Source organism: Vanessa cardui, chromosome 4 (assembly GCF_905220365.1).
Source record: "Vanessa cardui chromosome 4, ilVanCard2.1, whole genome shotgun sequence".
NCBI classification, from domain to species: domain Eukaryota; kingdom Metazoa; phylum Arthropoda; class Insecta; order Lepidoptera; family Nymphalidae; genus Vanessa; species Vanessa cardui.
The window spans coordinates 10,959,428-10,986,709 of NC_061126.1; the positions used below are offsets into that span (position 1 = coordinate 10,959,428).

Consider the following 27,282-nt stretch of genomic DNA (forward strand, 5'->3'; position numbering starts at 1 on the left):
CCTTATTCATTTATGTACAGAATATATACAAAAATAAAAAGATCTCTAACCGAAATCCTACAATAATTGGAATATATTTACATTATAATACAACAAGGAATGTAATATATTAAAAAAGTTAATAAAAAACATTAATAACAGAAAGTTAAATTTAAATAATTATAGTAGATTACATATCTGCATGTATTTTATTTGTTGCTTAAGATATTTCGTCATCCTGTTATTATCAGGATCAGGAATCTATTAATGTTGCTTTTCTTTTTATTAATATTACCATTAATAATAAAAAAAGAAACTCATAAGAGTAAGATATATAAGCAACTAGTTATCGTCCGAAATTTCGCTTGTATGCCGTCAGGTGTTAGAAAAAAAAAGTTCTTCCTTAGGTTTTTAAACTAACTTCATACCAAATTTAATCAAATTGGATATATAAACGTAACAATCTGACAGACAGGGTAACTTTCACATTTATAATATTTAAATAGATTCCTCTTTGATAGCAGTTTGTTAAGCGAGGCTGATAACGTATATAAAGAGAAATTCAAAGCGCTTAGTCACGTAACATTTGACGCAGTTTAGGTTCGTTCTAGTAATAAACACTAAACTAATGGTTTTAACCCTGACTAAGCAATGAAAGAGCTATTACCGTTAAACTAGATTATCCAGGTCTCTAACTAATGCTCAAAAATGCTTTCAGTCATTTACGTTTTTTTAAGTCAATTGAATTGTAAAGATTTATAGTTTTATTTACAGCAATTATTTTTTTTATAATATAACTTGTCTTGGTAATTACAATATTAGTATCACTGATGTGTGCTAGTCAATCACTGGATATGTCAAAAGTTACTTTATTTCTTTAATATTTATACCTTAGTAAACCGAATGTTATCTTGTAGATAACTGCACTACAGGAATCCGTTTTTCATATATATATTTTATTACTGAATATATATGTAAGTAATACGTCATCATATTCCTCGATATTGAATAAATTCAATATATTTCCCCTATGAAATAACTACGATTTTGAATATAATATTTTTCGCAGAAAACCGGTCGAGTCACACTTTTGATTAAAACATGACCCTCAATAGAGGGCATTGATTGATCGAAGTGTATTATAGACATTAAAAGTCTTAAATAAACGGAATTTATACTACAGCACTGACTCAGCGCATTGAAATTCTGCAATGCTTCGAAACCATTAAATCTCAACTTCCACCTAATGTAGTTATTAAGAACTTTTTGCACATCATGCTCGCACTTAATGACAGAAATAAGAATCCTCATCTAGCAACACTGAATTGTGAAAGATTAACACTCTTTTACAGATACTGGCAGGCTTTAAACGAACACTTTTGAAGTGCTATAGATTAATACAATACTTAATATACTTTTTTTTTTAATTCTTAACGAGTTAACGAATAATTGTATTGAGACTGAATCGTACAATTGGAATATACCTATTCCGATACGTACAATTGAATGTGCATATCAAACGACATTTATAGTGATGTGCACTACCTCGATATATTATTGTGTATTTATGTGCCTGCGGGGTCTAGTCTATATTTGACGATTAAGAGAAGACATGTGTGTGCATACCATTGTATTAGCATATATGTATGTGACAGTAACAAACGCTCTGCATTTCGGTTGCAAAACTGTATTTTCTATTCTATTTACCAGTTGCGATAAGATATACGAAACTTGCTTGAGCATTTTGTAAAATGAACGCTGACGCATGACGCATCTGTCTTTGAATATCTCTGTATCTACCCATCGCATTTACTTTTGCTTATTTTTTTTTATAAATAAACCAACAGACAAAGACTTGTCCGTGAAAATAATAAATTTCAACGAACGTTTAGATTTGTTATTTAAATTTATTTTTTTAGATTTTAATAAATTATCTACTTTGAATTCAGCGATTAATAACTCGCGTCATCTTCGTATTTCGTAAATGAAATGTTATTTATCTAGTTATAATTCATCTTTCAGTTATTATTTATATAGAATTGACTGACATAAAATAAAAACTCTACATAACGGAAATAAATTCATCAATTCATCCATTGCATCTAACCGAAATATTCTTTTTAATATCCCATAAAATGTTCCAACAATTTTCAACAAAAAGCCAAATAATACGATCAGAAATATCGATAATAGCAATTCGCAGACCTATTTCAAATCGCGGGCTTTGAAACACATTCCGCGGGGGCTGTATTAGCATGTCAAACGCGCCGCGCCGCGCAGGCTTCTGAATTTTTAACAATCGACAGCTCTACTGTACCGATTTTTGTAACACTAAAGTACTTACAACTTTTTATATAACTGACAAAAAAACCTATCATTTCAATGTAACTTATAAATGAGTTTAAATGTTTTATTTTCATGGTACGTCAATTAGATGAAAATTAATAAACGAATGGAGACTAGCGATGCGGAATCCGTAGATGGATACAAGCTATTCATAATTTGAATTCCTCTAAACCCTCCCCATTTTTTAATTTTCTTTCATTTAATTCGCCCGTCAAAGCGGGCGATTAACACCTAGTTTCCATCAAAAATCTTATTCAATGTACACTTAGCTTCAAATAGCAATCCGATTTATTATTTTTTTATAAGTGTTCCTCTCAGGGCTAGTAACGCAAGTTATGATGCGCTTGATCTCGATGGTCGCGTCGAATTTGCCGTAGTGAATTATTATGAGGATAACGGAGTGCGCCGGTTCTGATACGCAAACACGGGTGCAATATACACTCTGATATAGGCTGTTTTGAAATTAAAGCCATAGAACATCATTAATCAATACATTCATGTTTATGAACATATGTTATTTTTATTCAATACTATATGTATGTTCGTAAACGTTGCTTAAAATTGGTATGTTTTGCGTGCATTGTGCATTGTTGCACGTGATTATTTCACGTCATTTTTTATATGAATACGTAAATACATTATTTTTCGTTTTACTGTATCAACACTTTTGAATATACTACGTTTGCCATAAATATTTAATACAATGCTCTATACCTACCTGAAGAATAGTGCTTGAAATCATTAAGTAGAATTCTTAACTTTGTAAATATGTTTAATAAAAAGTAAAAACGACTAAAAAATAAATAAACAAAATAACATTACATTGATATTAAGCTTATGCTTACTTACCTTATTACATTAAAATTATAATGCGTATTAACCAGCAATCATCAGGGGAATAAAAAAATGGTTATTCTTGGGTTTGGTCATTTTCGTCTAAACGCATACAAATATTGGCTTTGTTTCCCTGTATTTGATATTAAATTATATTCAATGAAGGGATGAGAACGATGGTCACATTATATTCATAATTTTGTCAAATCCTTTCTTAATAAGCAAGCCTTTACATTACGGAATAGATATCTCGAAAATTTAAGTCTCCATTATAAATAAAACCGTAAGTTCCTTTCAGTCAATCATAAAACCATTAACTGTTACAAAGATACATAGAATATTTTATCTCTAATATAATGCAAACATTTTCAAACCCTGAAAACGATAGATCCATAAGTAATGCAGAGATCAAAGTATTTACACAACGATCTAATTTAAGCGTCAAATAAACATAAAATACATTATCATAATATTTTCTTATTGACAATTATTATCGATATTAGGTTTTTCTTCTGCAAATTTCAAACGCCGCCCCTGTTCTATCTCCGTGTTAATTTTACCAAAATTTCACCATAATTACATGTTCAAAGATAACTGAAGACGTTGCTACGAGATTTTTTAACCATCGCAATTATGGATTGACAGTACTTGAAATAAGGTGCATTTTTGAATGTCGCAATTTTTTAGATGGAATTTCCGTATATGTATAAGCCGATTTGAAAGGCACGCGTGATCAGAGGCCGATTGAGTTCGACCCTCACGGAATCATATTTTAATATTGTGAGGGCGTTTCGCAAGATTAAACCTGACTGTTACGTGCGGATGATGATCTTACGAGTCCAATTAAACTCCAAAACAGAATGTAAATTATGTAACTAAAAACATACCTTTTGTTTTTCTTTAACCAATACACCAATGAAACTACTTGAAATAGATGAATCATAGTATTACAGAGTTCTAAAAGACCGACGTGAAATAATTATTTAATTTAGTTACACACACAATATATTTCGTTGAAAACGATCTAACCGTTTAGTTAAATACACGCGTACGGAAAATGTATATACGAGTTAACTCCATTGTAAATTAAATGAATCCGCTAATTCTTAGTAACTTCTACCACGCACATCTTACCGTGATTAATGTAAAACCCCCGGGCTTATACAGGTCTTAAGATTTGTTAATTACTACCCACATTCAAATTAAATACCGCTTACTCCGAATAAAAATCCTATTTAAATATTTTTCCGACGCTGTTGAAAAAAATCCCTTTTTATCGCGCTTTTCCTTGTAAATACGCCTTTTTACGATTTTAAGTGTTCAATTTATTATATATTATGATTATTATTTGGCAGGAATAGCTGAATTCGAGGAAAAGCATATTTTAATAAATAGCCTGTTTTAATATATGAATAATTGCATACAAATTCATTGGTATTATCTAAATGAACCCACTCTACTGCCTCCCACCCTCATCAGTATATCATATACGTCGTGGCTACATGTTATAATAATACAAATAAATATATCAATATTTACTCTATATTTATTTAATCGTTTTCATCGATAGTAAATTTAAAAAATAATATCGATGTTTCAAATCACTCAGGCTTCCGTAAAGATGCCCTTTTATTCTTAGTTGATCAAAAATTTAGAGCTCAACTCCTGTACCGCGATATAGTAAAATGTCTTGCAATAACCTGCAGTCATATCAATCCTCAGCGTAACGGTTTAACATGAATAGCTTTTGTCAAATATGTCTCTGTAAAAGTGTTTAAGTGAACAACAATTACTTGAAATCAGTTTTACGAAATTCAAAATTTCAAACTAATGTTTTAAAATTCGTAATTTCAAATTAAAATGTATAAGCGATTTTAATAAACGTTCTCTTACACTGATTAAAGAAATATCTTCAGAGGAAAGTTTTCTTTTATAGACAAATCATCACATCTCATATAATTAAGTTTTCACCTCGCCTGCTCCTCAGCTGATTAAATTAGATAGGGATCAACGACCTTTCGCATTAAAGTCGATTACTTTCGACTTCTAATTAAATATTTTATAAAATACCTTAACTTTGTGATAATGAGTATGAGAGTTTTATAGTTGTTTATTCAAAAAAGTACTGTTTAACTAGTTTTGTTTTCTAAGTGTATGTATTGTTTATATAAGAATGTATGTTTGTACGTATCTACCGCTTATGTATTTAACTTTTTTTACTTTCTCGACGTCATAGAAGAAATCTCTTTAAAGGATATGCTTATGACTATACCTGTTATACATGGCTCTCTTTTTAAATTAGTTTTAATTCTAGTACGTATAACAAAGTGTTAAATAAATCAATAAAAATGTCAGTTTTAAATGATAACATCAGGATCTTTGCAATTCAACATAAAATTACACGCATTCCTGTCACTTTCGCTATCAGAAAATTGCCTTTTTAATTCGAATCCCGTGTAATATATACGTACGTAATGCGAGATTTCTTTTCAAGCGGACGTTTCACTTAACCCGCGTTATCAGCTGATGCAAAGCAGCCCACGGACAGAGATAAATTACCTTCTCAGCAGGTGCTGTACTGTAGTGTGTGCGCTGCCTAATGGTTCAAAAGTAATCAGTCATGCTACGAAATATATTTAGATAGAGAAATAGACTTGAGAAAAGAGCATTTCTTTTTTATAGTACATTTTTAAACAGAACTTAACTTTACTAATTTATATTATAAAAAGTTTTCGATGAATAACCAAAACTCATTCGTAGTAATAAATATTAAAGAAAAATAATTGTGAGGCTTAATGAACACACAGCGCTATCTATATACATTTTTTTTATTGGAATTCAGTTACATAAATAACTCTCTTCTAAGATATAGTATATTTCCATTTTGGTCAATAAAATTAAACATTTACATATTTAAAAAAAAACTTATTTAATTATTCAGCAAAATACACCTAAATAATGCTTGACAGCTTGTAAAATAAATTAAATTTTACTTTCTGTTGATGTCATAACAACTAAAATATTTTGTTAAATCGGGCAAAAAGTGTTTGAAAACCATAAATAAGAAAGGGTTAACGTAAAAAAAGAAATATATAAACCATTCACAAAACGCTATAAATCTTTAGAATACATACTAAATATTTACTATAACAGGACAATAAAAACACCAACCCATTTCGAAACTTGTGTCTCTTAACCCGTTCGCTGCGGGCTGTCCTGGACTCGTATTTGGTAACAGCGGCCATTCCGACCTCTGTATATGGAAGGCAGTCCCTTACCTTTTACGGTGCCTACCATTCTCCGTCCGTGTAACTCGGTACAATTGTCGGCGATTCTGTATCGTCTGAATCTACAACGTTCTTTTCTGTTTAATAGACTGCGCTTATACTGTGGAGGCAGGTGGCATTTTACATCGGATTTTAAAAAGAACTTGTATGTAAGCAGTCCTTGTTTGTTATTTTTAAATCTATAAATAATGGAGCCTAGCTTTATATGTGAGCTTGCTTACAAACTACGCAAGAGCGTAATCATCACAACTAACACGATGAAATTAATTATTTCAATTATTTTGATAAAACATTTCCTTGATATTATGGAAAAGTCAAAGCTTATTACAAAACTGAAAAACATCAATAAATAATAACTGTTTTAGTAAGAGATACCGTATTATATTTACACTTACATATATATATTTATACACTTTTCGGTTCGTAACGGGCGCTATGTTAACACAGACCCTATAACCCTAAAACCCTAATATTCACCATCTGATATGACTACAAATCGAAAAAGTGGTCAATTTTCTTTTAAAGAAAAAAATATCATGTTCGTAACATATTACACAGATTTAAAAATGTCGTAAAAGAACATGATAGATTATTCAATATAATAATGAAATCAAATTACGCCGTGACCACGTTATTAGTTTATAACCTAGGACTACTGAGAGCATAAACTATTACATAATACACTTAAGTTTAAAAGTCACTTAAATATATTTCTTAAAAAAACTGTTTGTTAAAACAAAACTAACATCGGTTCGAAAAAAATGTTCCAATTGTTATGTGATTGTCGGCAAAGCAGAGAAAAAATCGCTGAGATTATTTTAATTTTTCTACTAAAAATATTTAGTATATGTCATATCATGTCAAGTACTTGCTTTATTGATAAAAATATACCAAACTTAACATTTTAATGTTAGATATATCAAAATAAAACTCACCATTCACAACGTAATCTGATCTTGCTACTTACATCATTTTCTATTTAAACATAATAATGTTTCCCTTCACTGAAATGGATTACATGTTACTATAAGTTTTTCCCAAAAATCTCGAACTACGAAAAAGGGTTCAATGAGATTGTAATCTCTGAAAGTAATATCCTTTTCGATGCGTTTACTTCTTATTTTACGAGAAAAAACTTAAAGGGGAGATCGCGGAAATGTCAGTGTGCTCGTAAATCATGAGTCTGACATCGAGGAATAGAATTTTTTTTAACAGCCCAATATTATATGCCAAATCGTCAGATACATTGGCAATTACTTTACTTCGTGTAAGCACGCTCAAATTTACCTACTGTAAAATAGAAATCATTTATATTGTTGTATTGAAAATTTTGTCGTGAGTTAGTCTGTGGAATAAGGAAAAAAAGGGAAATTGGACCTGTTATTGAAGTAGTTACTTATGTAAGCACACAGGATGTGAGTTCAGATTCATTTGACAGTGTGTTGTTGTTCGAGCCGGTGTTTGTGATCGACCAACAGGTGAGAAATAAAATCAATTATAATTATTACCAGTTTTTTTTTTAAATTACGAACAAGGTTTTTATGACTTCGTATATTACAATATTTTTTTTTTATTTTTTTTTCTGTTTCGACAAAAAATATATAGCCTATGTTTTTATGACTTAGGTTTTAACATTTTTATCGAAACAGAAAAAAAAATCTGAAATATTAAACATTTCCAAAATCGCTCTTAATTATTTCACTGCTGGGCAAATGTTCCTCTCATCTTACACTTACACGCTGTTCCAATAAAGTTCACATGTTCACAGAACCATCGCACCCGAGTACTTACATGAAAATGATTATAGAAACTAATTATTAAAAGACCATAAACGTAATGTTCGTTTCTGTGTTGCGTAATACAATCCTTGAACCGTGTAATACAGAAAGCTCGTCTTGTTAAGGCAATACTACATTGCGCATCGATGCGAATATCATCGCAACTATTTATTAAAACAAAAACTCTTTTGAATCTCAAAATAACACCAACCATTTAAAAAACAATGCCACCTGTAATTTGTCAGTATAAACATCATATTCAATTTCAACCTTAAAACATTCATCAAGTCAAAACTAACTTCAAAATTACAAGAAATACAGCAACAGTCAATAATTATCGTATGACTATATTTGAAATATTTTTATATATCTCAAGCTATATTTCACAGTGTTGTGAACACAGTCTTACAACCTTATACATTACAAGACATTACGGAGGATAAACTCGATAATTCCATATAAAGAAAGTCACTAAGGAGGCAAAGATAATTGCGGGACGTTCAACATTTTAATTGCAATCACAGAGATAATTCTCGCAAATGTATTTAAATACTATTTTATATACTTTTTTATTAAAAATATCAAAAATCGCGTGCTACAGTATCGTTTTAAATATTAACTTATTTAACAAACAACAGCCTGAAAATTTCCCACTGCTGGGCTAAGGCCTCCTCTCCCTTTGAAGAGAAGGCTTGGAACATATTCCACCACGCGTTTCCAGTGCGGGTTGGTGGAATACACATTTGGCAGAATTTCTATGAAATTAGACACATGTAGGTTTCCTCACGATGCTTTTTTCACCGCCGAGCATGAGATGAATATAAACACAAATTAAGTACATGAATATTCAATGGTGCTTGCCTGAGTTTTAACCCGCAATCATCGTTTAAGATGCACGTTTACTAACCACTGGGCCATCTCGGCACTTATTTAACAGCCATTGTCAATTTTAACTGTGTTCCAAATGAGACGAGGTGATTGCAAATTGATACCGTCGTTGATTGTAAATCTATTTTATTCTGAGACTTACCAATACTTAAAATAAATCTTCAATGTACAATTTCAACCAGTAATGGTAAAAGACGATTTATAAATTGTTTTAATTGGTGTAGTTGGCAACATTGCATTTTTCTAAATAACTGCACATTTATTTAATATGGACAAATTATAATTTGCTTTTACCATCTACGTGTTTAATTAACTAATTCGTGTAAACTAAAACAATTTAATCGATTTTAATAAATCGCATGCGTATTACGTATAAAATAATTCGCATGCGTGCACTTGTTTATGACCAATTATTAATTAACAAGTAATCCAAAAAACAGTTGGTTCATGTATATAATTATATTTTGTATTACCAACCTATATCTTTGAAATAAAGCATTGTAATCTATTTGCATTAAAATTCAGGCTAAAGAACTTTACTCATAAAAGACCTTACAGTTCAATTTACAATGAGCAATACATACTTAACTATAACTTACAAATTTGTTTTCAATTCTAAAATCTTAGGCAGAATGACCCAAAATCGATAATTAAAAAATAAAAATCACAATATTCAATTTTGAGTTTTATATATAATTCACATACATTTTCCCGAATAAAAAAAAATATTTTCCTTTTAAAACTAGCTATACGCTTTTGAATTTAAATGTCGACATGAAAAATGTTACTCCATCTTCTACTTAACAATCTTATTTTTGAGTGTCAATTAATGTTGATATAGGTAGATTATAACTTAATAAATGCATTTATTATTTATATAACGTAATAAATACTGCAGGGCGAATTAAAGTATTAATTATATAAGATAAACAAACGCAACAATGTATCGAAGGCTAGTTGACTCATGACCATATGGCGCCAGCGCATATACCGGTTACTTGAATTGTGTAACTATTGCGAAACCGTTTAACGCAACTTTTTGTAAATCTGTAAACGTATTTAATTATTTTTTTTCGACGTATATTTGAGGAGTGACCTTCATGAAGTATATATACAACAGTCGTAAATAATTAACGACGTCATATTTAAAATTCGTATATTCTTTTACTTCAATTCGCTGACTACATATTTAGTGTAATGTATGAGATTGAAAGCAGGAATGGTAAACTAATATACGTCTTATCAACCACAATCAACTAAGACATAATATAATCTATAAAAAGTAGACAATAAGTAGTTAAAAAAAAATGTTGTTTAAATACAAAGTTTCCTTACACAATTTAAACGTTCGCCGTCTATTCATATTCGTTCGTGATGTTATCTACTGACTTCCGACCGACGGCACACGTGCGACGTCTCACGACCAGAGATCACGACCAGTTTTGTCGTCCATTCTCAACTGTCATTATTTATACGAAGGTATTAGTCACGCGAGCATTCGAGGGTTAACATGCACCGAAATGGCTATTATTGACCCACTTATTTGATTATTATAAAGAAGTTTACTGCTTAGATTTTGAGGTGAATGACCCGATGATAACAGGAAAAAGAAATAAGATTTACTTGGTGGTAGGGCTATGTCAAGCCCGACTGGATAGGTACCACCCACTCATCAGATATTCTACCGCTAAACAACAGTACGCAGTATTGTTGTGTTCTGGTTTGAAGGATGAGTGAGCCAGTGTAACTACAGGTACAAGGGACATAACATCTTAGTTCCCAAGGTTGGTGGCGCATTGACGATGTAAGGAATAGTTAATATTTCTTACAGCGTCATTGTCTGTGGGTGATGGTGACCATTTACCATCAGGTGGCCCATATGCTCGTCCGCCAACCAATTCCTTAAAAAAAAACCAATAATGGGTATCTTTGGTTTTTAAAAAAAGCGATTATGGGTAGAAAATAAAATTTCATATAGGACTCTGCTAACGAATTTCACGCCGAAGATTCATAACTATTTTCTATGAAAATAATAATAGTCCATCACTAACCAGTAACCACGCAGCCACAATAACTTCATAACAAAAATAACACGCGATAGTAGCGCCAGAGGGTTTCCCCGCTCGGAACGCGGAAAATTTGCTTTGCAAATAAAAAAAAATATAAACATATTTATTTTACTAAAAAAAGCACCCGTATTTGCATTGTGATAGTCCAGATCAATGACCTCTTTGTGATACATTATAATATGGTTACGTTTTAGTGACATCAGAAAAAAAAGTAATTTACTTTTTTCTCATTACACTTTTGATGACAGTCCCTGACAATTTGTATTTCTAACAACCTAAAGATAAAAATAGCATTAAAAGACCGTTAAACAATGAGTCTTCATTCGATAAAAATACGAAATTTCTGTCTGCCAAATGTTTGACATTTAAAAAAAAAAACAAATATAATTATCCTAATTCCATTTATCTACGTTAGAAAACATTTTGTAAAAATAAACAAGAAACGCGTTTAACATGACGGTTCTATTTCATTCATTTACTCTATTTGTACGAAGTATTAGGGTCCATTGAGACGCGTATTCTAAAGAGTTGTAAAGAAAGTACAATCGTGAACAAATTCAGGCTAAGAAGTTGCTAACATTATATATATTTTTAGACTAACCTATTTTCACTCTTAAGTTGAAAACTTGATTTTTATTTTTCGTTTAAAAAAACGAAAAATAGAAATTAATATAATGTATAAAAATTCGATATCAATTTACAAGATAATACGACAATTATTTTACACAATTTATAATTATATTAGCTAAATTATAAAGGGTAAATATAAATTAATTTTAGTGTTTACTGTAAAAAGTATTTATTTTATTTAAAGTCAATTAGATCTATTTCGTCAGAATTAACATTTGAATCATTAAAACTCTCCCAAATTCAATTCCATCACACGATACATGAACGGAGGTGCTAAGTGATAGTGTCAGTCTCACAGACAGACAACAATTAGCACATGCGTCCATAAACCGGTTGCCATGGTAACGAGTACACGTCGCTAAACAAACTAATTGGCCGGTTTTATCAATGAGAACGAGTAATTGGTGAATAAGGCGAATTCTATTTAAAGTCGATTCGATAGTCGGCGGTAATTGTGCTCCAACGAATTATTGCATTTGATTGTCGTTTCGCACGTGTCAAATTATTACTTTATTGCAATATCTAGATATAAAATCAATAAATGTATACAATTTTGACTATACAAATACATCAATATTTCTTCAATTAACGTAGTAAGTTAAGAGAATGAAACAAAAACGTTAAATTACTAAAAATATATATATGGGTAGATAAGTTGCTTTATTTTTTTATTTCTTTTGTTATAGGCATGCTGAGATCTACATTTGACAGGCCAGATCACGAACGTAAGTAACAATTAATTTAAAAGTAACGGACTATAAATATCTCACTGCTGTCTCCTCTCTATTTGAGTAGAAAGCGGTTTCGTTATTCTTTCAATATGTAAAGTTTCTCTGCCACTGAACATACGAAAAATTATAAGCACATGATAATGATGGTTTAAGCTTCACATATTCTAACCAATGAATCATAGCAACTCGTTGTGAGATTCGATTTAACTAAAATATAAGTAAGAAACAAATTCGAATATGGTAAACACTTCTGCACTCGATCACACTATATGAATGAAAATACAAACGAAAAAGTTGGCTGAAAATAAACTAAACACATAGAAATGGTATAATGGGTGATTTTTTCTCTATTTGGCGCTTGTATTTGTTAAATCCTTCACATATAGGCTTCTATGTGTTTACTTTCGATATTGAACGAGAGAAAATAGATTTTACGAGCGGCGACGGCGACTTCTGTTTAGATATACACTTTTGAGTTTACTGCCTCGTTGGTATAGTGGCAAAATATATAGCTACAGATCCTGAGGTCCAGTGTTCAAAGCCAAAGTTAAAAAATCGGGGGTTTCATCGCAAAATTCCTACTGACATATTTTTCCAACATTTGAATTTTTTATTACTTCAAAATGATTCTGAGTTTTTTCATGGCGATTTATTTTGAATGTATGCATATATATTTATCATTCGTCACAAACACTTATTCTTACGAAACTTAAAAAAATGTGCTTCATTTCTAAGTCATGTAATCCGACCATGTAATAAAGCATACGAAAACTCAATAGTTACACATATTTGAACCCACGATCTCCCTTTAAGGTTAACAGTTTCATCTTGTATAATGATATGTGTATGTGTTAGTGCTTAAAACACAAGTTTCTCGCGAACGAACACGTTAGTCTCACGTTTCAATCGAATATAATATTCAATATCCAGGAAATCAATTTCGGGACGTCCTCAAAACTTCTCCATTGCACCGTCTCAGTTTAACGTACTGCACGAACCAACTTTGTCCTTAACAGTATACTTCGCATTAAGCTATCCATAATTTAGCTACCACTAACTTTGTCAATATCAATTTCTACCAAATACATACCTACTTTGAATAAAGTTTTCTGTTCAAGAAAAACGTATATCTCCTATACATTTTTGTATTCCATTATTATTATTTTTTTTAAATATTAATCACAATTCACACTTAAATGTACTTACGCATCAACACAAACATAAAAACGCATAATTATGTATTCATTCAAATTATGTATTTCATATTTAGAATGTATTCTTTACATATTTTTTTATTCAAAACAAATAAATAAATGTAAGTTTTAATAGAACCTTTGTAAAGGATAAATGAAACGGAAACAGTTAAATAGTTTTAGAGATAATTAAAATTGATATACTTTTGAAATGAAAATGAAAAACATTTAAGAAGCAAATTTTTTTTTCTTTTTCTATCTATGTTCTAGCGACCCGTCCCGGCTTTGCCCGTAGGCAATGCTGATACTAAATATACTACAGAATTTTGCTTGTTTCTTTACTATATTGTCCATGTATTATATACAAAAACCTTCTTCTTGAATCACTCTATTTATTAAAAAACCGCAACATATTCCGTTGCGTAATTACACAGCGGTAAGCGACTTGGTATGTTACTATATAATGATGATAAAACATTTTTTTTTTAAAATAAATACTATTATTATTCGTTTATAAAAAAAAACGAAACAAATAACGATACCGTTCATTATATTGGAATGAAACGAGTTACAAAATGATAGCAACAGAGTACTAATTGGTAATATCGCGTCTTACGCAAGAATAAACTCCATCCAACAGATTCCGCACTCCCTCATTACACTATAACAGGCGTGTTACGTTTGAAACGATTGTTTACTAGTTTGATAGCGAGTTAGCAATTTTCAACACAACTTCTCCGTTTGAGCACGCTGCATGAGCAAGGAAGTTTGAGGCGCCCGGCCGCAAAACGAAGGTAGATTAGATTACTACGTATTTAATTAAATATGAAATATTCTGTAATATTTCTACTATAATCAGATTATATAGACATATCGTATACTTAAATTTTGAATTTTCCTCCTAAATCTGTGGAATAAGACCGGATTATAGAGATTTTAATTGAAGTGTAAACGGAAAAAGAGTATGTACTTCAGTAAAATAGAAAGAGTCAAATACAATTAATTAAAACGAACAACATATATGTAGTAAAATGAGGTGATCTTAAGCATTTAATCAAATAACTGATATCTTCATCGTTAATTCCAAACATGCTGTTGGCTTTTTACTCTACAGAAACTGTCAAAAATCGAAGCGAAGTTACTTAAAATATCGTTGTTGTTCGTGGATTTAGAGCTAGGGACTAGAAATTATACCTTCTCAACCAGCTGACTCTATGAGCTCAGCAATACCTGTATAACTACATTTAAAAAGAAATTTTCCACAAATGAAACAGTTGCATGTAAAATAATGGTTCCTTAACCTTACTTGTCTCAATTTAATTTAAATGCTCCATTCAAAAATTTTCACCTGTCAATTAAAAAAAAATAATCTCTAAAAATTATAATTGAAAAATACCTATTCATATTCAGTCTTGTACATCACGTGAATTTTCTGATTACTTTGATTTATTTATTTTTCATCTTAGAACTCAATTAAAATAATTGCTCACACAGACTTGCTCCTCGTTCTGTCACTGCCAAAGACATAAAATTCATAATTTTTTTCTATATACCAATCAATTTTCATTTCTCCATCATCTCTCCTCCACACTTCAAACGATTATGAATCAATTTCCTGCATGAAAAAAACACACCAATTATTTGTCGTGAACATACATAAGTGTCATATTTTAAAATCAAAATCGAATTATTATAACAAGACTATAACATTTGATACTTTATAAACGTCAGTTAACTCAGAAAAATAAGCTTTCAAATATCAAACGTAGTTTCCATATTTCGCGGCCACTGCCACTCAGACGCGAAGCTGTCATCAGACTAGCAGTGTTATTCTATAAGAACTCACTTAGTATATCAGTTCAGTGATAAAATGATATTTTTTTAGTGTGTAACAAGTCTAATTATTTTGGAATTTCATAAAATTTTATATTACATATTGGCTATTTTAGTTTACTCGAAGTAGTCCAATGTGTCTCTCACATATTCAGAATTTAAATGTCATAAGTATTAGACTAAATTTACACATATAATGCTGTAAAGATTCACAGTAGTTTTCTATCGCGAGTTTCGAATTCGTTCTTACAGAATAGCTGTATTTTTTTCATGTATCGATCGTAATGTTGGACCACTGTTCTGACGGATGGAAGAGATGTGAAATTACAATAGGTTCGGTTTTTTATGTAACTGTGAATTGTAAAATTTTATTTTGTCACATCATTAAATAACGCATATACGCTTATAAATAAACATATTACAAGTTAATATAAGTTGATATTCTTTTACGTTAAATAATGTTATAACAAAAATACTTTTCACACCCGTGTTAATACTTTCATAATTTCTAACATTATACTTAACTGTTCGTAATATATACGACTTTAATAATTATAATATCGTTAAGAGTTTGAGTGATTCAAACTTTCTAGATTAATGTATTACGAAATAAGTAATTCCTGACTCTGAGAAGTTATAAATTGTCAATGTTAAATACTCCAATAAAAGATGTTCTTGAATATACAACACATAGTTTAACATTCATACATATTAATATATACTTAATAAGTGTTTTTAATTGCTTCCTACGTGTAAAAGAGTTTAACTATAGCGAGTTAATATTAAAAATGTGATATTAACCCAAAAACATCAATGTATAAATAAATGCATAATTACTTAGTTTCTTGCTAGGTCTATGTAGAAATATTCGGAACTGGTTACCTTAGGTACGTTCACTAAAGTTGTGTAGAATGACGATTCAAAAGTCCTTCTTAAAACAAATTGAATAAAGTATATTTTGATATGATTTGACTTTTTATTGCAATCAAATTAAATATTGTAATGATCTGAATTTAAATTAGGAATATTTATATGTATCGTTTATTTTTTACTGTAACAACATATTCTTTACGATGTATACGTAAATAAGTAAAAACTTCAAAGTAATCTGAACTCAGTGTAGCTAGATGGCGGCATTTTTAATTACACTGACTCGACTCTTAGTAATGAAATGTTGACGTCGCCTTCATTTCATAGAATCTTATATCAGCCACCTCATCTTTTCCAAGGCCCGCGACTCCGAGTTTTCCGATTTTATGTATAATAGTACACTTAATACTGAAGGAATTATTAATAGTTCCAATATTATGTTCGTAAATATAATTTACATCCGAAAGATATTTGCTTAAGCTCAGCGAACCATGTTACAATTGTTTTGATTACTCTGAATATACACTAGTAATTATTAGAATGTAATTATGTATCAAGTGGATGTAATTTACAACTATTTTTCTTCCGTATTATTTGTTTATCCTTTAAGAAAAATATATATTTTACAAGACGCCCGCAGCTACACTCGCGTTAAAAAAAATAGTATGTTCTTCCTTAGAGTTCAAGATTGCTTCGTAGTAAATTTCATCACATTCGGTACATTTGTTTGGTCGTGAAAGAAAGACAAAGTTACTTTATAATATTAGTATATATTTATAGTAAAGTTTATGCATTTTTTTCAAATAGTTTTTAATAATATATGTTTCACATGGTAAAGAAGTTGTTATTATAAATTTATTTATTTAACTAAATATCAAAAAGGTTACACTGGGCTTAGTCCAATAATTCTCATATCCATTAATATATTTCGAGTACGGTCGATATAAATTACACTTAGTTCTATAAAAAAGTATTCTTAGAGCATAAAATTACACATCAAACGAAAACACAGACAAGAGTTGTTTTAAAATATAAGAAAATCACCGACATTAAAGTGCGTGTTTTATTTACGGCTTACTCTCCATTAAGCAAGTTTGAAGCACCGCCGTGTTTAGCCCAACACTTACAGAGTGCAATATCAATATAAAATTCTTATTCTTAAAATGTTTGGAACGTCCTAAGAAATGGAAAAAAAGACGTTTAACACAAGCGACTACCTGAATCACTTTTCTGTTTAACGAAGGGCAATGTCGTTAAGAAAGGAAGAGGCTCGATTTAACGGAAGAACTCTCTTATCTATGTAACGATCTCGCATTATTTCACGAGATGGATACTGAAGTGAATTTGCATTATTTTTTATCGTTTCGCTGACACTCGATGCTCAGAAATTTTTCTTTGTAGAAAGGAACAATGCTCGGTGATTCTGAGTTTAGTGAAGGTTCGTGAAGGATGTTTTTCTCGCCTTAAATGAGGAATTACACTTTTGTAATAACGCAATGTCTACGCTTACACCAAAGAACTACAACGTCATTGTGTATTGTTTGAATAACCTTATATTTTTAAAATGATTTTGCCTTTTTATTTTGGTTTCAAAATTTAAAACGATTCGTTTAAAAAAAAACTACTAAGCGGTATTTTATAAGGTGTTCCTAAGCTACTAAGAATATACTTGGTTTAAAGTTAAGATACTTATTTTGAAATAAAACTAGTTATAACGGATTTGAATCGCGTATATTAATTATTTTTGACATCCCGACGTTTCGAGCACTTTACAGCAGAAAATTTAAGACAACATTATACTTATTTTGTTTGAACATTTTTGAGATACATCTACGTATATTTATGCGTATTTGTGTACGAATGCGTCGGTGTTTCAAGCAGCGCTTAGTGAGGATTGAAAAGAGCGGAGAGCGACGCCCTGAGACGTAGAACTTTTTGAACAATCGCGATATTTTCATATCTTATGTCGAATGTAGATTACAAAAATAGTCTTAAGCTCATATTCTGTCGGACAAGATTTTATTATCCTATTATTAAAAATAGACACAAACACATAAAGCCTTTAAACATAACGCTGAACTCCGGTAACGTCATAAAAAGGCGATTCTTCGTAGCTTAGTAATATTGATAATACGAATAACCTATACAAAAACCTATATAAAAATATTGAATTACTGATATTTTTTTTTTATATTGAATTACTGAAGAGAGTCGAGATGGCCCAGTGGTTAGAACGCGTGCATCTTAACCGATGATTGCGGTTTCAAACCCAGGCAAGCACCGCTGATTCATTTGCTTAATTTGTCTTTATAATTCATCTCGTGCTCAGCGGTGAAGGAAAACATCGTGAGGAAACCTGCATGTGACAAATTTCATAGAAATTCTGCCACATGTGTAATCCACCAACCCGCATTGGAACAGCGTGGTGGAATATGTTCCAAACCTTCTCCTCAAAGGGAGAGGAGGCCTTTAGCCCAGCAGTGGGAATTTACAGGCTGTTGTTGTTGTTGTTGAATTACTGATAAACCAAAATCAGAATAACGATTAATATAATCGATTTTTAAAAACAATATATAAAATCTGTATTTATTATACACAGCGATATCTCACGTTTTCCATATGTTTTCACAATTTTCTATAACATTTGTACACGTTAAACATATGAATGAGTCCGTCTATAGAGTCTAGACGTGAACCGACTACAAAACGCTGTTCCCTGTGGATTCGAAAGCAGAAACAAACCAGCGTTAAACATTTATCTAACAAACATCTTTGTTGTATTTGATGTTAAAGAAAACTACACATAATATTAAAAACTTTGTTAAAGGAAATTAATCAAAACGTATTTGCATAACTTATATAAGTAAGTTTATTTGTTTAGTCAACAGATTATCATGAATTTTTGCATTCTCGCCGTCAGAAATATAGAAAAGAACATAAGGTACCTAACGCTTTAAGGGATAAACGATAATTACCCCCCCACACTCGGCCGAAGCTATACAAATAGTCGATTTTAATTATAGTTCGATTTTTAACAGCTGCATTCGTACTTTGGTCTTGCAGTCAACTTATGCTGATTATACCAATTGAATAAGTTTTTCTTGTCAAGAATATCTCCGAATATATCCGTACGAATGTGGGATATACTCCTGTGCTGTTTAAGTCAAGGAACCCGTGTGCTTTATAAGTGATCGCTCTCGCTCGCACAATCATGCCGTCTCATCTGACAATAAGAGTGACGGAATGAATATAAAAAATGAAATAGGCACAAAAATTTCATGTTAAGTTCATATAAACTATCTCTTTATTGGGGCAGTAGAGATTTGACCAATAATAAAGAAATTAAGTTACTACTTTGCCATTGATAAGACTCTATAATTTTAAGTACAATGTAAAGATAAATATTAACTCAGCTAACTAGTCACAAAAGTTTAGTTTAGTGATCAACAAAGTCCTAAAGGCAAATAAACGAAAAAACGCAGCGTTATTACTCACTTTTTCAAGTTTATGTTATTAATTGCAATTTACAAAACAATTAAGACAATTTAAGTCTCTAATGAAAACAAAAATTGTATAACGTTATTAATACTCAGTCCGAATTATTTTCATTGCTTATTAAGACTAGATCCGTATAGCGGTGTTCTGCCAACTCCCCTCGCATTTTTCGATCCAAGATATTATTATGGGCGCCTAAGGAGTCGTTTTCTGTACGCCCACTTATAATTTGCGGGTGTTGGGCTCTGGTATCCTCGGCGGAGAACGTTATCGGCATCGATACGGTTATGGCTGCAAAAATTACGCCATAAAGTCGACTGCACTGCGCTTACTAAGACGGTAGCACAAAATGCTTTTCTACCTTAATACAATTGATAGTATGTATCTAAAAATGCCTTTATTTCTACAACAGAAGGTAATTAAAAGAAAACCATGTATCTACATTTAAACGTAATGAATATAACTGTTTATCATAATTTCCCCTGAAAATATCCGAGTTTGCTCTTTGGTGAATATGTCAAAATTTGAGCTATAAATAGTTTTACTATTTTATAAATGTAAATTCAATGAATTTTAAGACATTGTATTACTATGAATGAAGAATGATCCTCATTAATGCGAAATACCTACCGACAACCTAAAGAAGGGCGATTTGATAACATAGCACGAAATTATTAGCATTGACAAAAGAATTAGCAATTTCCAACTTAATCAATGATTAGGTTGCTAACCATGCAATTCTAAATATAACCCCTCTATAATTATACTGTCTCGCATCCTAAAATATACCAATACATCAGCAAGACTCGATTTAAGAAGGACTTAATTATATTCTCCTTTTAAAAATGCTCCTTACATAAAACAACAATCCAACAAGCCCTCTCAAGTTATAGATCAATGAATATTAAATATTGATAGCAGTATTTTCCACCTGTAAAGATATTTCATAATTACATCGCATTCTAGACCACTTCATTTCCTCATTAATTAATACGTATTAAATTATGTAACATTGCCTTCATTATCGAGACTGTTGTTAGAAATTTTCATTTTAATTATAGCTTTTTACGTTAATAAGCGTGATTTGATTTATTTAGAATAAATAATATTGACATGTGAATAGCTGTATTCATTATTTTTAATTGTTTTGGGGCTTCCGTCTGTGTAGGTTCCAACAACTCATCATTTATTCTAGCGCAAAAATCGATACTTTGTATGCTGTGTTTGTAAGAAGGTTGAGAGAGTATCGAAGTCTACATTGTCCTACAAAAGAGTTATTAACCCTGTGTAATCGGGTTATAAAATTTACAAGTTTATGTTTATTTCTTGTGTCAACATTTACAATACTAGCGTACTATATCTAATTTCCTTTCTAAAAGATTTTATATTCGTTTATTCTTTATCCTTACTCATTATTTTAAAAATAAATTTGTCAGACTCAATTTCAAAAAGGTCACAAATAAAATAAAAGAAGTAATTTGCAAATCCGATTCGTCTACACGAAGTTCATAGCTTAGCTAATTTCGTAGAAAAATTTCCGACGAATTGTCAAACTCGCAAAGTATAAACGTAAATACAGAGTTCTAAAATATTCACTAGATTCTCCAAAAAAATCCATTGAAACTTTATTGTATCGGAATGAGAGTTTACAGTTTGTCTTGCGACTCAGCCGGGTTTCGTAACTTCATTCCGAAGTTCTATGAAATAATATTAACCGTTGACTTCCTACGTACATAGTATGTATAATGAAGAAAATTGTAATGAAAATCGTTGTACAAAAAAAAGAGATGGTTGCTACACCCGATTGTAACGACACTGTTTGAGATGTTTTATTATATAATTAAACAAGAGACAAGGTAAAATAAACTAGCGTTTAAGAATTAAATGACAAAAAATAAAATCGTTATTTAAAATCTTGACGGAAATAAAATTGTAACAAAAAAAAGCAATTTAATTAATTAGTATGAATAAATGATGCTATATGTATAACTGAAAGTGCTGACGCTTTTCCCTCACGTCTTAATTTTAGCCAATTCACTCAACTGTAACCCGCGTAGAAGAACTTCCTCCAAAAAACTTGCACTTGATTTATTCATTTGTGATTGAGCTGATTAAATAGTCTACCGTAAGGTACACACCAGCACTGTAAGGAATGTATACCTTACAATGTGAAAACCTTGGGATCTAATGTGCTTATATTCGTCGTGCCTTTTTCATCAACGCTTTCAAACCGAAATACATATAAATACAGAAGGTTGATATATGGTGGAATAATGAATGAGTGTAAAGTACGACCGAGACCAAAAAGCCCTACCACCGAAAAATATATGTAGCAAACACTTCTATAAAGTTTATGAACATCTGCAAACCCAATTCTGGTTTAGCTGCTTTAGCGAACAAACAATACTCATTTCTTCATATTTGCATGATACCAAAAAAGTTAGTTGGTTTAATCACTTTTAATGTGCTTTTATACCTACCGATTTATACGTTCGTTATTTTACGCAATAATAAAATATCATTAAAATAAAGTCGAGTAAAAATATTACAGAAAGTTTTACATTTGCGATAGCTCGATAAAATTTTCACATCGACGGAACGAGTTCCTTCATTGCAATTTTAAATACAATTACGAATAATTAAAATATAATAAAATGGCTGTGAAACAATAATTTCCATTAAAGTAGATTTAATTAACACAATCAAAGAATTCGATGGCGTTTTCAGTTATCAAATGAATTTTAAATATAATTTAATTATATCAGCAAAATTTTATTTAAAATAAAGTGTAATCTGTTTTTGATTTTATGTAAAACTTGTTGTGTTTATATTATGATTTTAATTTCATTTTATGAAAAACCAACGTGATGGTTTCAAATATGAACTCCATTTTTGAATTACTAACTATCAAAATACTGTACTAGATAATTTTGATATGTAAAATAATTTTAAAATATAATTATACTTAAAAAAATGTTTAGTGGTATACAAAAATAAAACAAAATATGAGAAAAACACATGACATAACAGTTGAAAGGCACAAGTACAGCAACTATGTAGTACTGTCAACTTTTACTCGAACAGCGTCTTGTTACGTTTTATTACTGCTGTCCTTAGTATATTTAATTAATTTTTATATATGTACAACCACACACTAGTTATACGACTCGCTTGTCTTTGTAACTTAAATAGAACTAATAAAAAAACACATCGTATAAAATCGAAGATAGACCAATATAGAAGTAATGAGGATTTTAACCAAAAGTTTTTTAATCTCATATCTTCAGCACGTTGAATCAAGTATTAATCGGTTCATTTGCTTAGAGATGAGCACTGTGAATTGTCATGTAAATATAATAACCCTATTATTATATTTATTATGCAATAAAAATTATGAAATCTTTTATAAAATTCAAAACATAAAATTTTATATACTTAGTTTGATATCTTAGGCTCAAGTAACGATTAATGTTTAATTCCGTAAAAATAATTCAATAACTCTTTATGTACATTAATTTAGTCTCGATACTAAATAATTCTTAGTATCAAAAATATCGCAGTGTCCTTTCTTTTGTTCATATTTTTAAAATGAAAAAAGAAACTTAATTGTCGCAACTAAAAGCCGGAAACTTAAGTCGACTGTTCCCTTTAATAAACTCGGTCCGTTTAACCGTTTCAATTAACTAGGTGAGGTTGTAAAACTCCTTTGTTGCCAAATGTCTTTGCTTTGAAATTATTTGATTGATCTGAACCTTGTACATACTATGCGTCCAAATTAAGGTTTAAATCATTGTAGCTTAAAATTAATTGGTCTTAAATTGATTCAGACGTATCGTACGGACACTAAGTATTACATAAACATTACGAAAGATTTAAAAAAAATCAACGTTCGACGTACGATAAGATAAGAACAAACTTAATTATTCCGTGTTCTTTGATAGCTCATATTTGTTTTTCAATTTCGATCCCTCGAATGAAGTAGCACACATAAATACATAGAAATATCGATTTATAGATCGTACTATCAAACACGTCAATAACTAAGAACAGAATGATCGATTTAGTATTTTCAATGTCAAGGTCATTTTTACTAAGCTATAGCAAGAATAAGAGCTGACAACAATTTTCTTCAAACCATTAGCGACAACCAATTCCACTTAAAAATAGTCTCCAATTGTTAGCGTCGGCATTTTCTACATTCAACGAGACAAGAAAAATATTCATAGCAATAAAACATGTATTACCCATCATTGTATCTGCTAAGAGCATCTCATGTCGGACTAAATCGCAGGCTAACGAGACGATTTCAACCGCTTTCAATGTCTACCACTTGTCCTCGATTCTATCGCGTATTGTCCGCTGTTTGTAAGATTGAACCTATTGTGAAGTCAGATTATACGACCAGAAGTGAAATGACCATGTAGCGATAAGCGCTATCGTTTAGCTTATTTTAAAATTTATTGATTTAATAGTTTCAAATCGTGCGCTTTATATTTTATTAAAAACTAACAAAGCTATTATAGATTCAAAAATATTTTGTGCATTTTTTTAAAAGTATAATGCGTAAAAATGTAAAACGAATATATTTATATAAAATATTTTTTAAAATGTTATATAATCAATCACTTTGTGTAAATAGATATTTCATAAAGTCTGTAGAAAGACTACAGACGACATATTTCCTTGGAACATCATGAAGTCAACTATAAAAGATTGGTTCAGATTTTCCATTTTATTGAACACGAGGCATTCCAAATAGCTTAGGGATGAAAGCGTTCATTTACTCTCTCTATTTTTCGATTCCCAATCAATGTCCCCGAGAACAAATAGTTCTGTCCACGAACTTTTTTCTTTTGCATTCCATTGATGACTTACAATACTCTTTGTTATTTGCACTAGTCGTTCGAATGATATTGCTTTGTTACCGACTCCGCTTGCGAACAACTCTTTATGTAAGAAATTTCCTAATTGAGCTCCGATAGTCTAACTTTAATATGAAACTTTAAGTAATTCGATATCTCAATAAGACGCGATTATTATCAGACTTGTGCTATGAAAATTTTAGAGTAGATAATGCCTTTGCCTAAACTTGTTTTGGAACAAAACAAAACTTTTCAAATTAGATAATATTGAAGCGGTCGATACCTGTTTGTGCAAATTCTAATCTAAATTTGAATCCGACTCGGTTTGTTAATATTATTTGTTGGAATTTTGTTCTAATCGTTTCAATAATGATAATTCCTTTGATTCTTTACATTTCTCATTATTTATTTGACGTATATTTACATTTATAAAATTTAAATAGTTGTAAAAAGTTTATATTTTCCACAATACCATTCGACTTTCAAAAAAAATGACGACACAGTTTTATGTTAGCCAGTCTAAGTAAGTATCACCAATTCATGCTGGTACTTATTCTACTGCTACACAACTCTACTTAGTATTTTTGTGTTTCGATTTTAAAAGTGAGTCAGTGTAATTAGAGCGTAGGCATACTTCGTAGTTCGTAAGGTTATTGACTTAGCGAATTAAGGAACCACCAATCACAAAGTAGCTTATTTACCAATCTAGCTATTTAAAATAAATAAGTATATAATAATTATACTCAATGAAATAATTTTTCCTACATTTTATTTTTTATCTAATATTCTTTCTAGTAATTAATAACATTCGAGTCTACTCCACGAGTTGATTTACTCATTAGTGGATACTTATTAATACTTATTAATGATTCGATATTTTCGTAATTACTAGCGCAGTTGCTATGGAACAATTAAGAGTATTTTCTGACTCTTAACAGTATCGTTAGACCCTGTTATATTGAATGACGTAGACGTCAACAACTAACTTAAGAAAATCGACATAAAAAAGTTCTAATTGTATTGATACATGTTCATATATATACATATAATTTATCCCTTCAACGTTACAATTTTAGTCTGGCAACCCCTTATCACATTCATACACATGTACATTAGGTACAGATATGCAGTTCTACAATTTTTTTTTCAGTATAGTAGTCGGGGTAAGAAAAGGTTCATCACCTTAAGATCTCTTTTTGTGTGCTCAGTGTGGGCGATAATCTGCTTTACCGATCGAAAATGACATTTGCGTCGCAATGATTTGATGTTTAGATTCAAGTGGTACTAAAAGCTTAAGACTTAATAAAGGAGTTATCTACTACTAATATATTAAATATATTTGAAAACTGACGAAGGTTTTCTTACTCCGACTGTACATATATGTATATTTTTTAAAAATTTTACGTGTACATATGCAACAAAAGTGTATACATGTACTGTCAATGCGGCAAGAAAACTCTAGTTATCATTCTAACTTTCATTTACATGTTTTTCTATTGTATTGTATTTTATAGAAATAAAGTATTTTTTGTTTAAAAATATCATGCTTTGTTTCCATTCATATTATTTGTATTAAACATTTCAGGTTTTTTGATTCAACATAAAACATTTACATTTTATGAATTCGACGTCGCAAAGACAACCTTCAAAAACTTTTTTTTAATCACAATAGGCGTATCATTCCCATGGGACGGCGAAACTTTCCAGCGAATCGGCAGGCCTATTAAAATGTTTTCCAGCAATGAATTCGCTATTTAAGCACCAATTAAGGGCTCGGCGTCAGATAGCGAAAGCGGAATTCGCAACTCAATCGCAATTATTTTCCACTCGCAAGAAAACTTGAAGCGAGCGTTAATTGTGGGCTAGGTAGGCGACACGATGCTCGGGACGTTTACAGTTAGCGAGACGACATTTTTCCTACGCTGTCAATTTTTAATTATGAAAAAATTCCGAATAAATAAAACTGTGAACAACTGAAAATGATTATTATGATACCAACACCAAGTGTCTGTCAAATTGAATTGTCAATACATAATTTATTTTAAAACACAAATATAATCATCAATTTTTAATCTTTAAACAAATCGAAATCTAAACTTTGTTGTGAGACATATTCACATAGGATACTGAAATTATAGACGACAAAAGAATCTCTTCCGTGTCGTACAATATAAAATCCTCCAATGGACAAGCAGGAGGTGTGACGTCATTAGCAATCTCCTCCGTGGCTGTGCTCGTGGCAAATTGAAGCAATTACAATGTACAGTTGTTTTGGTACCCCCACCCCTCCAATCCCCCACTTAAACTAACAACGCAGTAATTCCAATACCGATAATACTCAAGTGACAGTTTATTAAAAAGGGATAAAGGCTAACAAATTTTTCTTCGTTTTCTGTTTTATAATTAATTGGTTTTTAATTTTTTTTTTATTTCTGACGCCGAATTTGTATGAATGTAGCCTTATGTACATAGTAACAAAGGTTTCTT

At 30.6% G+C, this 27,282-nt stretch overlaps 1 protein-coding gene across 4 annotated transcripts in view; it reads left to right on the top strand.

Moving 5' to 3' along the window:
- The window catches only part of LOC124544488 (teneurin-m), a 230,169-nt gene that overhangs the window by 159,695 nt on the left and 43,192 nt on the right, over window positions 1-27,282 (top strand). For all 4 annotated transcript variants that reach the window (XM_047123068.1, XM_047123069.1, XM_047123072.1 and 1 more), the window contains one exon: window positions 12,498-12,536. In XM_047123068.1, coding sequence (XP_046979024.1) covers window positions 12,498-12,536 — 39 coding nt within the window. The remainder of the gene's footprint in view (window positions 1-12,497; window positions 12,537-27,282) is intronic.